The sequence below is a fragment of the Apodemus sylvaticus genome, chromosome 10 (genome assembly GCF_947179515.1).
Source record: "Apodemus sylvaticus chromosome 10, mApoSyl1.1, whole genome shotgun sequence".
Classification (NCBI taxonomy): domain Eukaryota; kingdom Metazoa; phylum Chordata; class Mammalia; order Rodentia; family Muridae; genus Apodemus; species Apodemus sylvaticus.
Window position 1 is genome coordinate 73,575,589 of NC_067481.1, and position 20,237 is coordinate 73,595,825.

Here is a 20,237-nt window from a genome sequence, read left to right on the forward strand (position 1 = left end):
ACGCCGGGGCTTGATCATCCACACTGCGGCTGCGCAGCGCTGGAGGCGCCTTTGGGAAGAGGTTCTTTCTGTTCTTAGATGAACCTGGAAGACCGCCTTGGTAGTCTACGGCGCGTGTCGGGCTCTTAAAGAAGAGTTTTGCTGGGCGTGGCCACGCTGGGTAGGGCCAACCTCTGACCTTTTCCCATCATCTTAAAGGGGGGCGCTCATCGCACTCGGCCTGCTAGTCACCCCTCAAGCTTCTCCGCACCTCAGCTCCAGGTAGAGCCACCCAAGCTTAGAGTCCCCGAATGCTCTCTGCTAGGGCAGTTCAGTGACCAGAATATGTTTGTCACCTGGCACTTCCGCTCTAAACTGAATTTGGAGGAGTTTACTTGAACATGCCTCTAAAAACAAGCTTAGCAGGGGCACACCACCCTTTCTCCTTGCCTTTCTTTCTTTCTTCTCGCCTTCTCAACCAGTCAATCAAAAGGAATGGGGGAAGTTTGTCCTAAAACTTCTGACTGTTCTTCCGGTTACAACCATGGCAGTCTCATAATTTTCTATTACAGGTACGCAACAAACGGACATTTGTGGTCAGAAGACATATATATATATATATATATATATATATATATATATATATATATATATATATATATATATGTCAAGACATATATATATATAATCAAGATTTATATATATAAAATTTCAGAGAACTGGGCTTTTTGTGATGCAGGCCTGTAATCCCAGCATTTAGGATTTAGAAACAGGAAGGATCAGGAAGTCTAGGTCATCCTGGGCCTTATAGCAAGTTCAAGGCCAGGCTGAGCTACATGAGCTCAAAACTCAATACAAAGCCACTGAGAATCTTAACACCGTAAACACTGCCTAACACAGTAAGGTTGAACTTCTGGTCCTCCTGTCTCTTATCTCCTTCCCCCAAGAGCTGGGATCATAAGTATGAGCTTTCATGACCAGATTAATGAAATACTCTATGCCAGTCACTCTATAGTCTTAGTAATCTAGACAACCCTAAGAGATGATTATTAGCTCCTTGCTCTAATTACAGATTTAGCTCCTTAAATGCTATTCACACCTCAGCCTCACTAGCTCCAGAGAGCTTATGGTTTCCTGGTCTTACTGCCTCCATTCATACAACAAAGTAAAAAGCCAACTTACTTTTTTTCTTAATCAGTTAGAGGAAAATGTTCTGAGTCCATCTTTTGGCAAGACCAAAAGGGTCTGACTTAAAAAGCCATTTTCAAGATGATTTATCTCTGAAGTTCCCATTATGAAACAATGAATCCCTTTACATTTCGCAGAGTTGATTAAAGGCCACACCATGCCTCACAATGGATCACTCAGGCATCCCACACTGCCCAAGATGGACAATATTCCAGTTCCCCCAGGATTCCTAACACTTCCTGAGTAAAAAGCCAAACAATGTTGAAAGCATCCCAATTCTCAGTGTACTTTGCAGTGCATTTGGAGTGGCCAGGAAGTAACTGAAATCAGGCCGTTTCATAGGGAACACAGGAAGTACCCTGGACTGCTTCTTTAATTACTTATAAGTCTCTCTTCTCTCCTCCCCCCACTCCTCCTCCTCCTACTCCCCTCTCATTTTTGATAGTCTTTGTATACACAGGACTGATCCGGAACTTATTAGTCTAAGCTTGCCTGGAACTTATAGAAATCCTCCTGTCCCAGGTTCTTAATTGCTGGCGTCACTGGTGTGAGCTATTAGGTTTGAGCCATCAGTGGACAGATCTCAGATCCAGGGCCAGATCACAGATGCATGTACCCTTTGAAGATACTTGCCAGAAGTACTTGGCCAGCCTTCAGGATTCCTCAGGATATTGACTCTGGAAACTGCAAGAGATAAACCATTTATTAAAATTTTGACTAGGTCCTGCCTAAAAGTTTATGGAGAAGGCAGAATTCCTTCTAATAGTGGATTCTTAGTTTACCCCCGAGACACACACAGCATTAGAATGGAAAACTGCTATCACACATTACTAGTCGCTATGTCCCTACATTAATCTAACTAAAATCTAACTTAAGAAAATTTAATTGAATCTATCTAGAGACTGGAGTGGGTGGTCAGTGAACCCATGCCGTGGCACAAATTTGGAGGTCAGAGAAAACATACAGAAGTCAGTTCTCTTCATCTACATTGTGGGTACTGAGGATCAAACGAAGATTGATAGTGTTGGTAGAAAACATCCTTAGTCACTGAACCTTTTCTGGGTCCCTCCCATCAATTATTTTTAATTGAAGAAAATTGGTGGTATTGACTAAGTTTCACTAAATAAATAAACACATCCCAGACACCAAGATCAGTGGCCTGAGCTGTGGAAGCTCATGTCAGAGGTGGACGGTAGAGGATCATGTGGAGGTCATCCTCGGCTGCACTGTATGTTCTAAGGCAGCCTGGACTACATGAGACCCTATCCCACAAAACAAAACAACTCAACATACTGGCTTCCCCAATTCTACTTATTGCATTTTTTCAGTATTTAAAATGTATTGTCTTTCTCTCAATTGGTAAAATGCTTGCCTAGCATGCATGATCCCTAGGGTGTTGTTTTAAAAAACAGTATCCCAGTCCTTTAACTTATGAAGCGAAGACTCGGGAGCCAGATGCCCTTGTGAAAGCCTTCTAGCTCAGAGAGGCAGAGAAACCACCCGTCTGACTTTCCTATTCCCCCAGTGTCCCAGAAAGAAAAGGCTCTACCAATGTCTCAGGACAAGGCCCTTTCTCCTTCTCTGTACCGTGTTAAATGCCCTTCAACTCAAAGACCCTCCTTTCTGTTTAGCTACCCTCCAGGCAGCTGTTACTTGCTCTGCCTCTTGACCCAGGGTTGATCTTATTTAGCTCTTGGATTAATGGTGTGTGCTAGGGCTGAGCCACACCACAACTACTTGTTTATTGTAAATAGAAAGCTCTAGTTTGTGCCATGCCACCACTACAGTTCACAATCTTGGGGTTCACAGCATGATCAAATATCCTGCAACAGTAGGGACCATAATATTGGTACTGAACAAACAAGAAATGGGGAGACAGAGGGAGTCTGCAGAGTGGCAAAGTCCTTCCAGCCTTGCACAGAGGATCCAGTAGAGGGCGCTCTCACGTTCTGTTGAGCCGGCATACCCCTTGACAGAGAGGATTTGAAAGATGAATATAGGAGCGAAAAACCAGGGAGGCCACCATCTTCCCATCTGTACTAAAGATCCTGGGCAGTGCCTCTGCATAAGAGCAAGACAAAGGTTCACTCCTTAGACTCTTTCATTGGCTTTGAGAAGTCTAGTTCAGATCCTACGGGCTCAGCAGCAGGTTGAAACAGTTTCTTTAGCTCTTCCTCAGGCCGGGGTGATAGAACCTCTGGGAAACAGCTCTGAACTTCCTGTGCCTCTCACTACCTGGGAGGTCAACTTCCTGTTTAACTACATCCCACTACTGCAGGAAGGCCCTAATTTCTCCGTCACCCCATGACTGATGGACAGACCTGGAAAGGACAGAGGAATGCAATGAGAGCATTTTTACATCACGCACATCTGAGCACATCTTAGGGACCCTCCCTGCACACTGATCAGCCAGACCTGGCCTTAGTCACCTCAGAGGATTACTAAGGCTTGCTAGGAAGCCCTGGGGTTCTGACTAGCCAGACGGTTGCTTAGGAAGATAAAGGGAGAGTCTGGGTCTCTGAGGAAGAAGAAGAGCAGAGAAAAGACAGAACTCTGATGTGACCCTGGTTGTCTAAGAGAACTGTCCTGAAGTGAGGATGACATCCAGCCTCCCTCACACCGAGTCTTTCACAGCCTCTGGGCCTATACATATAAGACTGGACAGAGATCCCAGACTACAGTTCTGACATCACCACAGCTCTTTACATCTCAATTTCGAGCTTAGCCTGCTGCTGTTGAGTAAGATAAATAAATGAACAAATAAAGCATTAAAACTATTTTCACTCAATAGGAATCTATTAGTCACACACCAGTGCATGGATTAGGGAATTAACTCCTGGCTTCATCTGTAAAGCAAGAAATTCTTAATTGCCGATCTACAGATGCTTCCTCTACAGACTGACTAAGGATCTCCGCTGTTCAGCTTAAGTCAAGGAACAGCTCAGATCAATGTTCCCTGTACCCATAATTAGAAAGATGCCAAATGGCTGTGTGGCCCACCTGGTAGAGGGACTGCCAAATGACTGAGAACCTGGGTCATGAAAGAAAGAAGAAAATAAAAGGATAAGCAGGGGCCTGCTGGACAAAGCAATATTCTTTTAATTAAAATTAGATTCTCAGCCAGGTGGTGGTGGCCCACGCCTGTAATCTCAGCACTCTGGGAGGCAGAGGCAGGTGGATTTCTGAGTTCAAGGCCAGCCTGGTCTACAGAGTGAGTTCCAGGACAGCCAGGGCTATTCAGAGAAACCCTGTCTCAAAAAAACCAAATCCAAAAAAAAAAAAATTAGATTTTCTCATACAATAAATCCTGAACACAGTTTCCCCTCCCTCCACTCTACTCAGTTCCCTCCCACACCCACATGCCCTCTCCCCTCAATAGAGTCTCCCTGGTTCTCACTTCAGAAAAGAACAGACTTCAGTGAGACTTGTTACTAAACATGTGAAACACAAAGACAAGGTTGGACAAGGCAACCCAAGAGGAGGAAAAGAGTCCCAAGAGCAGGCAAATGAGTAAAAGACACATCAGCTCCCATAGTTAGAAGTCCTGCAAAAACACCAAGCTAAGAGCCACGAAGATATCCAGAGGCCCTGGTTCAGAACCACGCAGGCTCCTACTTGCTGCTTTAGAGGCATGGGCCTAGGCGTGCCCTGCTTAGCTGGCTCAGTGGCCCTGTTCTCAAGGTGACAGACAGGGTTGTTTAAAGGAACATAAAAAGACACAAAGAAGAAAAAGATGGATAAATAGCTGGGCTGTGAGAATCAATCTGAAACTTTAGGACTCAGGAAAATAGTCAGGGACATCACCAGTAGGACGTGTTCACAGTTGGACTACAACACACAGGCCACACAATTGCTTAGTATCATAAAGGGAGAGCCTGGGTCCAAAGGAAGATGAAGAACAGAAATGAAAAAAGAGAAAAGAAAAGAAGAGGGAAAAAAAGATACCTCTCTCCTTTGAGGAGTTAACACTCAGTCTTCCTATTTGACTTTCTCTCGTCTCACGGCTTAAAATCCATATTAAAGTTGCTTAGTGAGCGCCAACCTTGCTGCTCTATATGACCAGTGTTTTTTTTTTTTTTCCTCCACAGGATCACATAATATAAGTGCCTGACTCCTGGCTGTAACCCCAGCAACTGGGAGATCAAGACAGGAAGGACAGAAGTTGATGGTCATCTCTGTCTACAGAGTGGGTTACAGGATAGCCTGGGTTATGTAAGATATTTTCTCAACAAACTCAAACCAAGAAAACCTAACAAGGAACAGAATGAGGGTTTGTTTTTTTCTACCCTTGAAAATTAAAGACATGGGTCTCTGTTCAGCCCATGCTGCCCTTCAGTTTCCTTTGCATTAAAGTGCCAAGACCTCCCCATCACACCTGCTAGGAGGAGGAACTGGGTGATAATGAAGAGCAGGGAAGGGTTCAGGACACAGATATTCAGGCTGTCAACAGAACTGAGATGAAATGAAAGACAGAGGGCCTCAGTGCCAGACCAGAGTTGGCAGATCCAGGGTGGCCTCTATCACAGGAGAACCCACGGCTCCACAACACCTGCCTTTCCCACAGGCTGTATTACTTTCCTGTGATTCCCAGTCTCCACGTTTTGATCTTTGTGCTTCTTGATGAAGATATTACCAAATACCATTTCCACAATTATTATGGGCTAGCTGTAATCTTAAAGACTCTTAGTTACAAAATAATGGACTAAAAATATCTGTATGTTTCAGGTTTTCAAAGTTTAGATAAAGCAAAAAATATTTAGCAAATGTGTCAGATTATCAAATTGACTAGGCTGATAGTCAATACTGGGAACAAGTAACAGGGAACCAGGGACAGGGAACCAGAGGCACGTAGATTAGTGTGGTACCCAGGACACCTTGGTCTAAATAGAGAGTTCCAGGATGGCCAGGACAATGTAAAGAGACCCTAACACAAAAAGAACTTTTAATTACTTAACCTTGTTTTACTTAATGCATTTTATATTTTCAATTGATACTGGGCTATGTATCTAAGAGTTCCAGAAATATGGGTTATCCTTCTGGCTCAGCCTCCTGAGATGGGATTAAAGGGTCCTGGTTAACCTTTGCTGATCCACCCTACACATCCAGGTAGGCTGGGGCTGACTCTGTCACATCCCAGAGCTTTATAAACAACTGGATCTCCACCTGGTTATTAGACTTCCAAAAGTCCAGAGAAGTGAGCACAGCTCTACCTCTACCTTCCAGACCCTCTATTACCCACCAGGACACATCGAACCCCAATTCCAAGACTCTGTAGAACACACTGAGCCTGTGGGAGTAAAATGCAGGTTAATTGGAAAGGGAGATTCAGTGCTCGTGTTTTCTGGGGGGTTGCTGGAAAATTTGTCTTTCAATTTGTCTCAAAAACTTTATAGCCCAAAGGTATATCTCAGGCATGAAATTGTTTGGTGCTCGTAGTAGTAAGCCTCATGGGAAGTGTTGGCACTGTGTTCCTTGTCCACCTTGGCCAACATGGTTAACTACCTTGAACATGAGCACATGTCCCCAATTTGAAAAGGTACAGACGTTGTCCCTCTCCATGTTCTTGGACTCTTTGGTTTTTCCTTTGTTAAGGCAGCATCTCAAAGATCCAAGGCTAGCCTACACTCCGCTCTACAGCCAAAATGACCCTGAACCTCTTAACCTGCCTCCATCTCTTGGGAAAGAGCTGGCATAGCCATGTGCCAGAAGCCTTGTCATGATTTTTCTGTTTATTTGTCGTATGGTTCATCTGATAGGAGGCAAGGCTGGCCTTTCTGAGGACATGCTCATAAGGATTTCTAGCACTAGGAAATCAGAAAGGAATTTGGGAAGAGTGAAATGGAGGAAAGTCTTCTTAAAGAAGAGGGGTTTGCAATCCAACAGAGTGCTCCTCCAAGATTTACAGATGTTTTCCCTGGCTACACTTCACCACCAAGGTTTCCCCATAGGTGAGAATGAGCCAGCATCTGTAGATCAGGAAGGAAGAGTACATTGTCTTTGCAGTGCTGCAAGGGGCTGGTTCCGGAATCTGCTCACAGCTGAGACAGATATTCTTGTTGAATGAAAACGGTTTTAATATTTTCCTTATTCATTTCTGAACAGACAGAGGCAAACCAAGGTGAAAGATTGAGAAACACTGAAGGATCCAATGTGGGACGGAGTGGGAAGCGGGCAGGACAAAGGCCCTCAGGTACTCAGAGGCAACCTTGAGAAAAACAAAACCTTTTATCGTATTTATTTTGTCTGAGACATACAGGCTTATAAGAGACCCCAGATGTGGACAGCTAGGTGGATAGACTTGAACTCAGCTGTCTCAGGTTTCTGTACTTTTTACAACAAACCCAAAGTCTTGGCAGCTGTGAGCATTCCCCTGGAGGGAGGAGGCTTGGGTCTAGGCAGGGACAATGTTCCCAAGTAGCGCTCGTCCTGTGACAGACCCTTTTATTCTGTAATATATTTTCTTTTTTTTAATATTTATTTATTTATTATATGTAAGTACACTGTAGCTGTCTTCAGCCGCCATTAGAGGGTGTCAGATCTCTTTACGGATGGTTGTGAGCCACCATGTGGATGCTGGGATTTGAACTCATGACCTTTGGAAGAGCAGTCGGTGCTCTTACCAGCTGAGCCATCTCTCCAGCCCTGTAATATATTTTCTACAACTGAAGACGTCTAAGCTTACTTGCATGTGAGGGCGCTGCATGCTATTAAGAGCAGAGTAGACGATAATTCTACTCTTGCTAGCACCTGATTGATCCCCCTGTGACCGAACGAGGCCACTTTTGGTTTGTCAGTGTGCAGGACGGGTCCCTATGAAAAGTCCAGATGTGTGTGTACGTGGAGGCAATGGCGCTCATCACAGCCCTCCGTCCCTTGCAGGTTCTACCAGAAGCTCATGGACTGACTCTGAAATCAGGGTCTTCCTGCTGGAGTGGGAAGTAGTCGAACAGGAAATGGGCCACCCGGGCAGGAAGATGCACAAGAAGACCAGGGCTCTTTGCAGGCGCCTCTATCAGCAGGGCCTGAAGAAGAGCTGGGAAAGCTGTTTCCACCTCCTGCTGAGCCTGCGGGATCTGCACAGGACTCTCTGCAATGAACGACCGGGGATCGAACCCTTGTTTTCTCCTTACGCGGAGGCCCTGTACAGGATCCTGGGCTCCAGTCCCCAGGGAAGCCGCACCCCGGGTTAGTCTATTCTGTATTCATTGTCCTTTCAAGTCCTGTAGGGAGCAGCATCAGCTGACTCCCCCGCTTCAGGAGGATGGAGGGGAGCACACTGTGGGAAGCCCCACTCCCACAGGCCTCCATTGCACATAGTAAACGACTGTCCTCTGTTTGTCTACACTCTCTTGTCACCCCAAGGGAACGGGAATTGGACATGTTCAGGGTGAACCCTGACACGCAGAACAGACTATCACTTAGCGTGCTTCAGGGTGAGTAAGGCAGCCATGCTTAGGAAGACTCTCTCTCTTCCTCCTCTCAGGACCCCTGGCCGAGGGGGCTGGTAACCCTCCACTTGCCCTGTACCCTCAAACGCCCAGGAACCAGCCTTTGGATTACGGTGTTGCTGTTCCTTCAGCACAGCTTCAAGGGAACGCACTACCAATGATGTCACAAGAGGATTCCCTGTTTCCAAGAGGGGAGCACTGGAACCCCATCCATTCGATGTCATCTCCACACTCACTCTTTGACTTTGCCCCAGGAGATCCCAGCTTCCAGCAGCCGTGGCCCACCGCTGAATAACACCCAGATCCTCAGTGGAGACAAGCGGCCTTTATTTGTTTATTTTCCGAAAACCCTGGGACTGTGAAACCTTGTAGGTGTGGGCATCTTTCTCTACCTCATAAGGGGGAAAATGTGGAGTTAAATAAAGGTCCTTATAGTGACTCTCTCCTGCCTCGTTCTTGTTGCTACAATGGGTTCATAAGGAAAGAGAGGCAGAAGAATGGTATGGGTAGATGGTCATTCCCTGGTGCCCTGGAACTTGCCCTTTCCTGTCTGTATCTTGGGAGGTTCAGACATGAGTGTTAAGCAAGTCCCCTGTCACAGTTAAATACCCCTACAAATGGGAGCAGGAGAAGTATACAGCAAAGACATGTCCCTAAGGAAGTCCCCTATCCTGAAATCTCAATTGGTAGAATAACTTAGCACAGTTGTAGATCTAAGGCTTTAAAAGCTCTGTAGGATTTTGACAGACCATCGTAAAGCTACCACATCTGACCTGTATGTAGCCCTGATAGTTCAGTCTTGGAGTGTGGTATTCAAAAATCCATCCATATTTGACTGAGATTGGTCTGAGTGGTTTGTACAGTGGTTCCCAGACCCCAACATTGTAAAGGGCAAGGAAGCTATTTTTGCAGTTGTAAAGACTGCAGAGTCACAGGTGAAAAAAAGGGACATATAAAGATTCTGTGACAACCCATACAAACTATCCAAAAAGAAATTAACAGCCGGGCAGTGGTGGCGCATGCCTGTAATCCCAGCACTCTGGGAGGCAGAGGCAGGCGGATTTCTGAGTTCAAGGCCAGCCTGGTCTACAGAGTGAGTTCCAGGACAGCCAGGGCTATACAGAGAAACCCTGTCTCGGAAAAACCAAAAAAAAAAAAAAAAAAAAGAAAGAAAAAGAAAAAAGAAATTAACAGTCTAGAAAGAAAACCATCAAAGAGAACTCTTAAACAGTGTGATAAGGATGCTGAAATGGTCTCCATACTTGATGGCTTGATGGGTAGGACTCAGTTTTTCTTAAGGTACTGGCCACTGGGAGTTTGACCATGCCCCTTTTGGGGTCCATGAGGTACCCCATAAACAATACGAACATCAATATCAGTCAGACAGGGATGGTTTATGGAAGGCACACCCTAAGACTGATTGACCAGGATGGTAGCTCAGAATTTAGGGATGAGGCTATGGCCATAAACATTTCTGAGGGCTGGCTTATAAAGGGAAAAAATACCATAAAAACTACAGTGAGATCATTCGCAGGTGCAGGAAGACCTGCCCGGGGGTCAGTTCTGACTCAAGCTATTCTCGACAGAGCAGCTCGTACTAACCTTTAATGGGTTCTACATAAAGATTTGTAGAATTTCTTAAGATTGACAAACATCATAACATATAGAACATAACAGGGTATGTGATCAACATGACCTTACTGAGTCAAGTTATTTTTCAGTGGCAGGCATATTAGAGCAACGATATGAAATAGCTGGCAGGCATGGAACAAAATGGCCGCAGCTATGCTAGGGGGGGCAGACCTCAACACCCCAGTGACCACAAACTGGAGACCACAAACTGGGCTTGTTTTGGTTGTCTTCTTTCCTTTTTGTGTAGTGAGAGATTACAAGGGTGATTGGGGTCAGACCCTGGAGAACTTGGAAGTGAGTACCATCTGGGTTTGTGTTGTGACATTCCCAAATAATATTTTAAAATGCTATGAGGAAAATGAAACAGAACTGAGAAGAAATGAAAGACAGCGGGCTCAGTGGCCAAACTCAGAGTTGGCAGATCCAATGTGTGGCCTCCATCACAGTAGGACCCACTGCTCCACCACTGTTGCCTTATCCATAGTCCCTGCTTTCTTGCTATCCCATGGTCTCCCTCCCACCCCCACCCCTGCCACCATGGCTTGCTGCTGTTCACAGTGCCTCTTGGTGAAGATATTGCCACACACCACTTCCCCAATTATTATGTATTAGCTAACAGTCTTAGAGGTGATTCTTGGTTACAAAATAACAGACTAAAAACGGTCTATATTTCAAGTTTTCTATCAAGGTTTAGCTCAAGTAAGTAAGGATATTCAGCAAATATGTTAATTTATTAATTTGGCCAGCCGTGGTAACCCATATCTTTAATCTCAGGACTTTAATTGGGAGCCAGAGCCCAGAGACTGCAGTTGCACACAGCTTCAGGATCACCCGGACTATATAGAGACCCTGCCTCCCAAAAAGAACTTTGAAGTAGTTAATGCAATCAATTTTACCACTTCAGTTGATGTATTCAATTGAGACTGTGGTTTGCTTTGTAGCCTAAACATTCCAGAAATTTGGGCCATCCTCATGCCTTAGCCTCCCGAGATGGGATTAAAGGGTCCTGGTTAACCTTTGCTAATCCACCCTACACATCCAGGTAGGCTGGGGCTGATTCAGTCACATCCCAGAACTTTATAAACAACTGGATCTCCACCTGGTTGTCAGACTTCCAGAAGCTTCACTCCAGGGAAGTGAGCACAGCTCTACCTCCACACTCCAGACTCCCTTTCATCCACCAGAACACAGCACATGCCAGTTCTAAGACTCAAACACAAATCAGAAGGGAAAATGTAGAAGATTTGGAGGGTGTGTGCTGGTACCCACTCTTGTGTTTTGTGGAGGAAACTTGGAATATTAGTTTTCAATTCTGCTCAAAATTTTATAGCTAAGTGTGTATCTCTGGCATGGGTCTCCTCTCCATGTGAACAGGAGCTCATTTGGTACTCACTGTGAGAGCAAGCCTCACAGAAGGCTGAACCTGCCCCCACCTCTAAGGAAAGAGCTGGCCTTACAGTGGCATGCCAAACATGCTTCTTACCTTTTTCTTTCTTATTTGTTCATAGAGTCTGTCTGATACCTAAATATATTTGAAGCAAAGCTGGGGTTTAGGAGGAGATATTGATGTGTTTCTAGCACTAGGATAATAGAAAAAATTTGGGAAGAGAAATGGAGGGAGTGGCTGAGGTCTTTTTGGGGGAGAGGGGGTTCAGTGTTTTGCTTTCACTCTAACATGGGGCTCCCCCAATATTCATGGATGTTTTTCCTCGTTAAACTTCACCACCGAGTTTTCCCCTTAGGTGAGAATGAATAAGAATCTGTAGATCAGGAAGGAAGAGTCCATTATCTTTGCAATGCTGCAAGAGGCTGGTTCCAGAATCTGCTCACAGCTGAGACAGAGATTCTCGTTGCATGATAATGGTTTTAATATTTTCTTTATTCATTTCTGAGCAGAGAGAAGCAAACCAAGGTGAAAGATTGAGAAACACCAGGAATCCAATGTGGACGGAGTGGGAAGCGGGCAGGACAAAGGCCCTCAGGTACTCAGAGGCAACTCTGAGTCTAAAACCAAGTCTACCATCTTCTATCGTATTTGTTTCTTCTGAGACATACAGGCTTATGAGACCCCAGATGTGGACAGCTGTGTCAAGGATAGACTTATACTCTGTGTTCCCAGATTTCTGTCCTTTCAAGAGATCCGGAATCTTGGAGACTATTAGTACCTTCCTGCGAGGGAGGAGACATGAGTCCAGCTAAGGGCAATGTCCCTAGGTAGCATGTCCTGTGACAGCTCTTTCTATTCTGTAATATATTTTCTATAACTGAATACACCTGTGCTTACTTGTAAGTGAGTGTGCTCCATGCTATTAAGAGCAAGACTGATAGTAATCCTGAGTTTGCAAGCAAGTGCTCCTAATCTCTTGGTAACTGAATGAAGGCATTTCTGGCTTGTCCGTGTGCAGGAAGGGTCCCTAAGGCGAGTTCAGATGAGCATGTGCATTGCATCAAAAGGCACTCATCACAGCCCTCTGTCCCTTGCAGGTCGTCCCCGTAGCTCATGGACTGACTCTGAAATCAGGGTCTTCCTGCAGGAGTGGGAAGTAATTGAACATGAAGCGGGCCACCCGGGCAGGAAGATGCACAAGAAGACCAAGTTTCTTTGCCAGCGCCTCTATCATCGGGGCCTGAAGAAGAGCTGGAAAAGCTGTTTCCACCTCCTGCGGAACCTGCAGGATCTGCACAGGACTCTGTGTAATGAGAGACCAGGGATTGAACCCTTGTTTTCTCCTTATGCAGAGGCCCTATACAGGATCCTGGGCTCCAGTCCCCAGGAAAGCTGGTTCCCAGGTTAGTCTATTCTGTAATCCCCTTTCAGGTTCTCTAGAGAAGCAACATCAGCTGACCTGCCCCTCATGAGCACAGAACAGAGCACACAGGGCGGGAATCCCCATTCCCACAGGCCTCCATTGCACATAGCAAAATAAATGTGTGTCCTCTCTGTCTGCATTCCTCTGTCACCCTAAGCTAATGGAATTTGGACATGCTCAGGACAGACCATGCCACACAGGACAGACTATTGCTAGACGTCATTCAGAAAAAGTGTGGGTGACATTCTTATGAATGCTTTTTCTACTTGCTCTCAGGTCCTTTCTGTAATGGGGCAGGTGACTTAAGTCACAGAGTTTCTTGAATAGACCCCCTAGGGCTAAAACAAAACAAAACAAAACAAAGCACAGACCTCAGAGACTTCTTAAAGAATTATAGCAGAGGTAATTCTTTAAGAAGCTTTGCTGAATAGAAAAACCAGCTATTCAACAAGAACAGTCCCACAAACACTTCCCAAAGCCAGTAACTTCCCAGCCAGCAGAGGCTAACAAGGGAGGTCAGAACTGAGCGGACTTGTGTGGCCTGGTTGGAGCTGAAGGGCCTTTTGCTGGCCTGAAGAGCTAACACCTAGGTCTAAGAACAGCTTCCTAGAATGGAAGGAGGGGTCTGGATCTGGTGAAGCAGCTCCCATTTCAGTTGAAGGGAGAAACACCTCTTGTGTGTGAGCTGAAAGACAGGGGTAAGACCAAGGATAGGATAGCATCCAAGCAGACATACACTGAGAGCAAACAATCCAAAAGCAACAGAACTTCCAATCAGGTAAAAAAAAAAAAAAGTTTAAAATCATGTTTTTGTTTTTGTTTATTTATTTGTTTGTTTGTTTTTTGAGACAGGATTTCTCTCTACAGCCCTGGCTGTCCTGGAACTTACTCTGTGGACCAAGCTGGCCTTGAATTCAGAAATCTGCCTGCCTCTGCCTCCCAAGTGCTGGGATTAAAGGCGTGGGACACCACTGCCTGGCTAAAAATCATGTTTTAATGCTAAAAAAGAAAGGAGAATATATGTGAAAATTCATAGCTAGATATAAATAATTTAAAATTGATAAATTTAAAGAAGTAAGACATGAACATAAAAGACAGTGACGCAGAACCTTTGGACTTTATCTAATACCTTTTGAAATGGTTCAAAGATAGGAACAAAAGAAAAAGAGACAAATAGAATTGAACACATTACCAAGTATGATTATTATCATATATCTTATATTGGTAAGCATAATGGATTTTTATACCTTCTCCAAAAGAGAGCTTTTTAAAAAGCTGCAAATTTTATAATTAAAAATGAGGAAGACAAAGAAAGTTTAAAAAGAAATGGAGACAGGCAGGCCTTAGAAGAAAAACTAGAACAAGAGAAAGAGAAATACAAAAATTGAGACAGGCATTAGAAGAAAGTTTAAAAAATCATTATAAATAAAAATACAGAAAATATGAAGATAATAGAAGTACAAGAAGAGAAATATGAGAAATGGAGACAGTCTTAGAAGAGAAGTTTAAACATATTATAAACAAGGTTGAGAAAGATACTAAGGTGTATACAAAAGAAATAAAGTCAGGATCTAATATACCACAACATAATGAAAATCAGAAAAGTCAATGAACAGTTGTTAGAAAATAAATCTCAGCTTATCTGGTTAGTAGACAACAAATAGCAGAAAACAATAAAAATCAACAAGGATATAAACAATATGGTGGCAACCTGTAGACATTCTGGATTTCAGAAAATATAAAGGAAGTGTAACAAACTACAGAATACAATCACTTTTGTAAAACAGATATTAATTTCCTAGGCAATTCAAAATAAAATAATCTCCCAAGACTGTAAAAGCATGACAAGAACAATATTAGAACCTGGTCCGCAGTTACAATGGTGTTTAAGGTGGAGAGAAGAGGCTAGGGAGATAGATCAGAGGAATAGAGTCAGAGGTAATTTCTCAAGATCAGCTATTAGGCAAATGTCGGTATGCTGAGGTACAGATGCAATTATATAAAGCAACCTTTTCATCATGTTCTACAGCAGACTTACATGCTTGAGACAAGTTTAAAGAAACAGGAAAAAGATTTGAACAATTTATTCACGTTATTCAAGGCCCTAAAGAAACATTCACTAACTTTGGGGGGGTGGGTGGAGACAGGGTTTCTTTGTATAGCCCTGGCTGTCCTGGAACTCACTCTGTAGACCAAGCTGGCCTAAAACTCAGAAATCCGCCTGCCTCTGCCTCCCAAATGCTGGAATTAAAGGCGTGCGCCACCACCGCCTGGCCACTAACTTTTTTTTAAACAGAGATTGACTTCAGCTACACAGAAATATATCAGATCCATTAGCTAGAAAAGCATTAGTTGAATCTTTAGCTTTTGAAAATGCTAATGCTGAATGCAGAAATGCATCAGGGCCTCAAAAGCAAAATCAGCACCAATAGATGAATGAGTCAGAAAAATGGCTGATGCTGAATCTCATTCATATGATATGATTATAATAGGAAAAGCAATCTCTAAAGGTTTTGAGAAAAATCCAAACTCTCAAATGTCTTAACTGTGGTGAACAAGATTGAAGTGGATAGTTCTGGTTTCTTTGGAAAGTCAACCATGTCAAAAGAAGTTTCACTGAAGCAGACACAGGAGAAGGGGTATTTTGTGAAAGCAAACATGTGAAAGGACATGTGATGAAGGAATATAAACACGACCCCACAGACAGTGGGAGCTCAAGCAATGGTTTGCTTTACTCCACCTCATTATTCTTCACTAACAACATGAATGCATTGGTCCACCTTACATTGAATAGTTGAGCTCTGCTTGTGACAACACCATAGAACGAAACTCACCAAAAACTTGCTGGCGGTGATCTGGTGTCTTCTTGATGCTTCTTTGGACTCAAGCTGATTGGCAGAGTGCGACGGTTTGTAAATGCTCTTTCTAGGGAATGGCACTATTAGAAGGCATGGCCCTGTTTGAGTAGGTATGGCCTTGTTGGAGTAGGTGTGTCACTGTGGGTATGGGCTCTAAGACCCCATCCTAACTGCCTGGAAGCGAGTACTCTGCTGGTATCCCTCAGATGAAGATGTAGAATTCTCAGATCCTCCTGCCTGGATGCTGCCATGTTCCTACTTTGATGATAACAGAATGAACCTCTGAACCTTTAAGCCAGCCCCAATTAAATGCTGTCCTTATTAAAGTTGCCTTGGTCGGGCCTATCACAGCAATATCCCAGTCCCTGGTACCAACTTGTGTCTTAGTATTTTACTGCTGTGAACAGACACCATGACCAAGTGGATTGGTAAGGTTTTCATTCCAGTTGGCAGGCAGGGCTCCTTCTTCCAGAGATGTTTGGTTACCTTCTACAGACTTAGGGGATGGGCTTTCCATGGTCCCTATGCCTGGCTTCCCAGCTGATGGCCCAGTTTAGAGCTTCAACCTTTGGGTGATTTCTCTCTCCAAAGTGGCTTTTGCGATCCCTCCCTCTCTGGCTTTTGCAGTCATAGAAAACGTTGCAAGTTTAGGTAGCCACTTTTTTTTTTCTGTAAGTCCAAGACTCACTAGCCTCTATCATCCAGGTGATGACTTGGTACGTCTAGACTGGCTGCTTATTTGTATTGGTTCTTGAAATTTTCTCTTGGGATACCAGTATGAATTGTTCAATAACGTATCCCGCCACCCTGCCGGGCAGTGGTGACCCATGCCTTTAATCCCAGCACTTGGGAGGTAGAGGCAAGCAGATGTTTGAGTTCGAGACCAGCCTGATCTACAAAGTGAGTTCCAGGACAGCCAGGGCTACACAGAGAAACCCTGTTTCGAAAAACGGAAAAACAAAAAGCAAAACAAACAAACAAACAAACAAACAAAAAACATATCCCACCATCCAATAGGCACCTAGTCATATTCAACTGTGCCAATAGGTTCCCCTCTGGGATGTCTCCTGGAAAATCTCAAATATCTAAAGCTACACCCAACCTGAGGATGTTAAAGCTTGTACACCTCTGCAATGTCTGGATTCAGTAGCCATTAGACAATGGCTCCAAAGGACCACTTAATGGCACATAAGATCTAAGCATTTTAAAGGATACATACTGCTAGTGGTTTGGTAAATGGAAAGAGGTCCCCTATGCCCACACTTTTACCTATCTTTGCTCTAAACCATCTCTCTGCCATTCTTGTCCCCCAACTCAACTTCTAGCTAGAACCCCTCTACCAGATGATACTACAATCCTTGATCCAGCTAACGAACCACCCTTTTTCTGCCACAGACTTGTCTCTACAACCTCTTCTAAAATCCCAGCCTCCTCAGCTTCCTCTTCTCACCAAACTTCCCCAGAGCCTCCTTGCTTGACCTCTCCAAACTCCTACCCTCCCCCTGTGCCAGCTCCAATCCTCCTGCACTGACATCTACATTCAGCCCTCCCACCACTCGTTCTAAGTCTAGGGCTAAATCCCCTATAAGTTCTTCTCCTCAGACCCTACCTAACCCAGCATCAGTCCTTCCTTTAAGGGCAGTTGCTGGGGTAGATAGATGGTCTAATCAGAGTACATGTCACCTTTTCACTAAGTGAACTTTCTCAAATAGAAAACAGGCTGGAAGCCGGGCGGTGGTGGTGCACGCCTTTAATCCCAGCACCCTGGGAGGCAGATGCAGGCAGATTTCTGAGTTCGAGACCAGCCTGGTCTACAGAGTGAGTTCCAGGACAGCCAGGGCTATACAGAGAAACCCTGTCTCAAAACAAAACAAAACAAAACAAAACAAAACAAAACAAAACACACACACACACACACCCACACCAGACTGGAATCATATACATCTAACTCCTCTGCCTTTATTAAAGAATTTCAGTTCTTCTCCCCTCACCCAACCTAACCCAACATCAGTCCTTCCTTTAAGGGCAGTTGCTGGGGTGGATAGATGGTCTAGTCAGAGGACATGTCCCTTTTTCACTAAGTGAACTTTCTCAAATAGAAAACAGACAGGGATCATAATCCTCTAACTCCTCTGCCTTTATTAAAGAATTTCAGTATATTACTCAATCTTATAGCTTGACTTTCCATGATGTACATATGATTCTCAGTAATAAGTTACTTCCTGATGAATGCTGGATGAGTTTGGGAAGAGGATGAGGGTCTTAAAGCCCACAGTGACACACTTACTCCAACAGGGTTACACCTTCTAATAGTGCTACTTCCCTGTGCCGAACATATACAAATCATCACAGTACTCAAAATCATAAAATTACAAATATTGGAAGGATTAATGATAGTGATATTGGAAGTTGGCCCTCATTATACAATTGTGTATCTTGTGAGGCAGCTTCAGCTATGAAGCAACATAGAACCAGAGGTATTAATATTGTCAATGGACAGTTGCTAGGTGACAGTAAATATGCTCAGTACAAATGCAGATTCTGTATGATGAGTTGTACAGTATATGTAAATACTTAGGACAAGGTTGAACAACAAGGAAGACAATTTGAACCATTTACCAAGATAATCCAGGGCTCAAATGAATCTCTTACTGATTTTTTTTATAAAGCTTAACTTCAGTTGTAAATAGAGCAATATCATATCCAGATGCAAAAGAAGTATTACTTGAGTCGTCATCTTTCGAGAATGCTAATGCCAAATACAAAAAGGCTGTTAGACTTTTGGCTTTTTAAATCTGGCTAAATGCCAGATCCACACCTATATTATGAATGGATTAAAGCTACTGGGAAAATTGGATCTAATGCTTGCAATCCATTGTGATTGGACAGGCAATTGCTAAAAGTATAAGAGCTCAGAATGTCCGATGCTTTGGCTGTGGAAGACCTGGTCATTTTCTAAAGAACTGTAGACAAATGGTTTCTAAGAACAATATTTTCTCTAATGATTCCAGGGAGAAAACTTCTTGGGATATGTGAAAGATATGGAAAGAATGGATAAAGGGCTTGTGACTATAGATCATTGAGATAATAATTAGAGCATAGATCATAATTAATATGATTAATTCCCTACAGCTGAGAAACTGCCTAGGGGGCTTTGCTTGCCCCCTCCAAAAAATCCCAAAAATAACAGGAGTCATTTACTCCCTGTCTGGCAAGGAGAGGCTGTTCTACAGAGCAAGTACAAATATTAATGCCTGATAAGACAGACAGTACTGCTCTAAGCTTAACTACTCTGATGGATAAAACAAGAGATTTTAAAGATACCAGGAAACAAGTATTTTGACAAACTGCTATTAATGATCAGAGACCAAAGTTGAAACTACAATTAGATGGAATTGAGATTGAAGGTCTAGTGGATTGCAGGGCAGATATACCGATAATTTTACAAGATTCTTGGAATCAACTTGGCCACTTCAAAAGCTCCTAGGAATTGTAACATTGTCTCAGATAAAATAAAGTTTAAAAAGGATTAAATGTATACTACCAGAAAGTCAGATAGGAAGATTAAGGCCATATGTGGCAGATATAGCCATGAATTTATGGGAATTTATGGAATTATTGCAACAGTGGGAAACACAGGTTAGCATTCATTCAATTTCAGGGACAAGCTGTAAAACAGGAAATAATCCAGATAAAGGTATTGGGAAATGTTATTAAAAAATTACAGACTGTCCAAGCTGTTCATAGGCAAGACACAGCAGAAGTTGGTTGTCCAAATTTATAAGGAGAGTCACTGCTGACAGAATACCAATTGCCCTACCATTAAAATGGCCTGATTTGGTAGAGCGATGTTCCTTAAATAAGGAAAGTCTACATGCCCTAGAACAGTTGATCCAAGAGCAGCTTGAGGTCCAACATATAGAAGAGTACACCAGCCCTTGGAATTCTCCTATATTTATCATTAAAAACTAATCTGGAAAGTGGAAGTTGCAAAATATTCTAAGAGTTACTGATAAGGTAGCATAGGCTGCAGCTTCCTTACAACCTGGATTCCCTTTATCTCCTTTGTTACCAAAGACATAGTCTGTTACAATTACTTATTTGAAAGATTGCTTTTGCTCAGTACCCATGGAAGAAAAAAATAGAGAAAAGTTTGCTTTCACTGCGCCCACATTTAACCACAGCAGCCCATTTAAAGATATCAGTGGAAGGTTTTACCAAAAGAAATGTTGAACAGCCTCCACCTTGTGTCAATAGTTTGTACAACGGTCATTAGGAATAATTTGTAAACAGTTTTCTCAATCAACAATTTATCATTATAC

General features: G+C 43.4%; 1 protein-coding gene across 2 annotated transcripts; it reads left to right on the forward strand.

The window, feature by feature from the left end:
* Nucleotides 1–10: 10 nt before the first annotated feature.
* LOC127693782 (putative uncharacterized protein MSANTD5) lies at nucleotides 11–9,054 on the forward strand. 2 transcript variants are annotated; one of them, XM_052194916.1, is made up of 5 exons: nucleotides 11–160; nucleotides 5,256–5,379; nucleotides 7,270–7,357; nucleotides 8,047–8,352; nucleotides 8,651–9,054. In XM_052194916.1, the coding sequence occupies exons 4-5, from the start codon at nucleotides 8,121–8,123 to the stop codon at nucleotides 8,908–8,910; spliced, it is 492 nt and encodes a 163-aa protein (XP_052050876.1). In that variant the 5' UTR covers nucleotides 11–160; nucleotides 5,256–5,379; nucleotides 7,270–7,357; nucleotides 8,047–8,120; the 3' UTR covers nucleotides 8,911–9,054. The 2 variants fall into 2 exon arrangements, with proteins under 2 accessions (XP_052050876.1, XP_052050874.1); XM_052194914.1 differs by having other exon boundaries at nucleotides 5,256–5,353.
* Nucleotides 9,055–20,237: the final 11,183 nt, after the last annotated feature.

Bases quoted from the DNA above. Each gene is read 5' to 3' on its own strand.
- LOC127693782 (XM_052194914.1), top strand. From the start codon at position 5,333: ATGGTCATCTCTGTCTACAGA. The intron at 5,354-7,269 runs GTGGGTTACAGG...ATTTCTGAACAG, and splicing joins TGGTCATCTCTGTCTACAGA to ACAGAGGCAAACCAAGGTGA. The intron at 8,353-8,650 runs GTTAGTCTATTC...TCCTCCTCTCAG, and splicing joins CCAGGGAAGCCGCACCCCGG to GACCCCTGGCCGAGGGGGCT.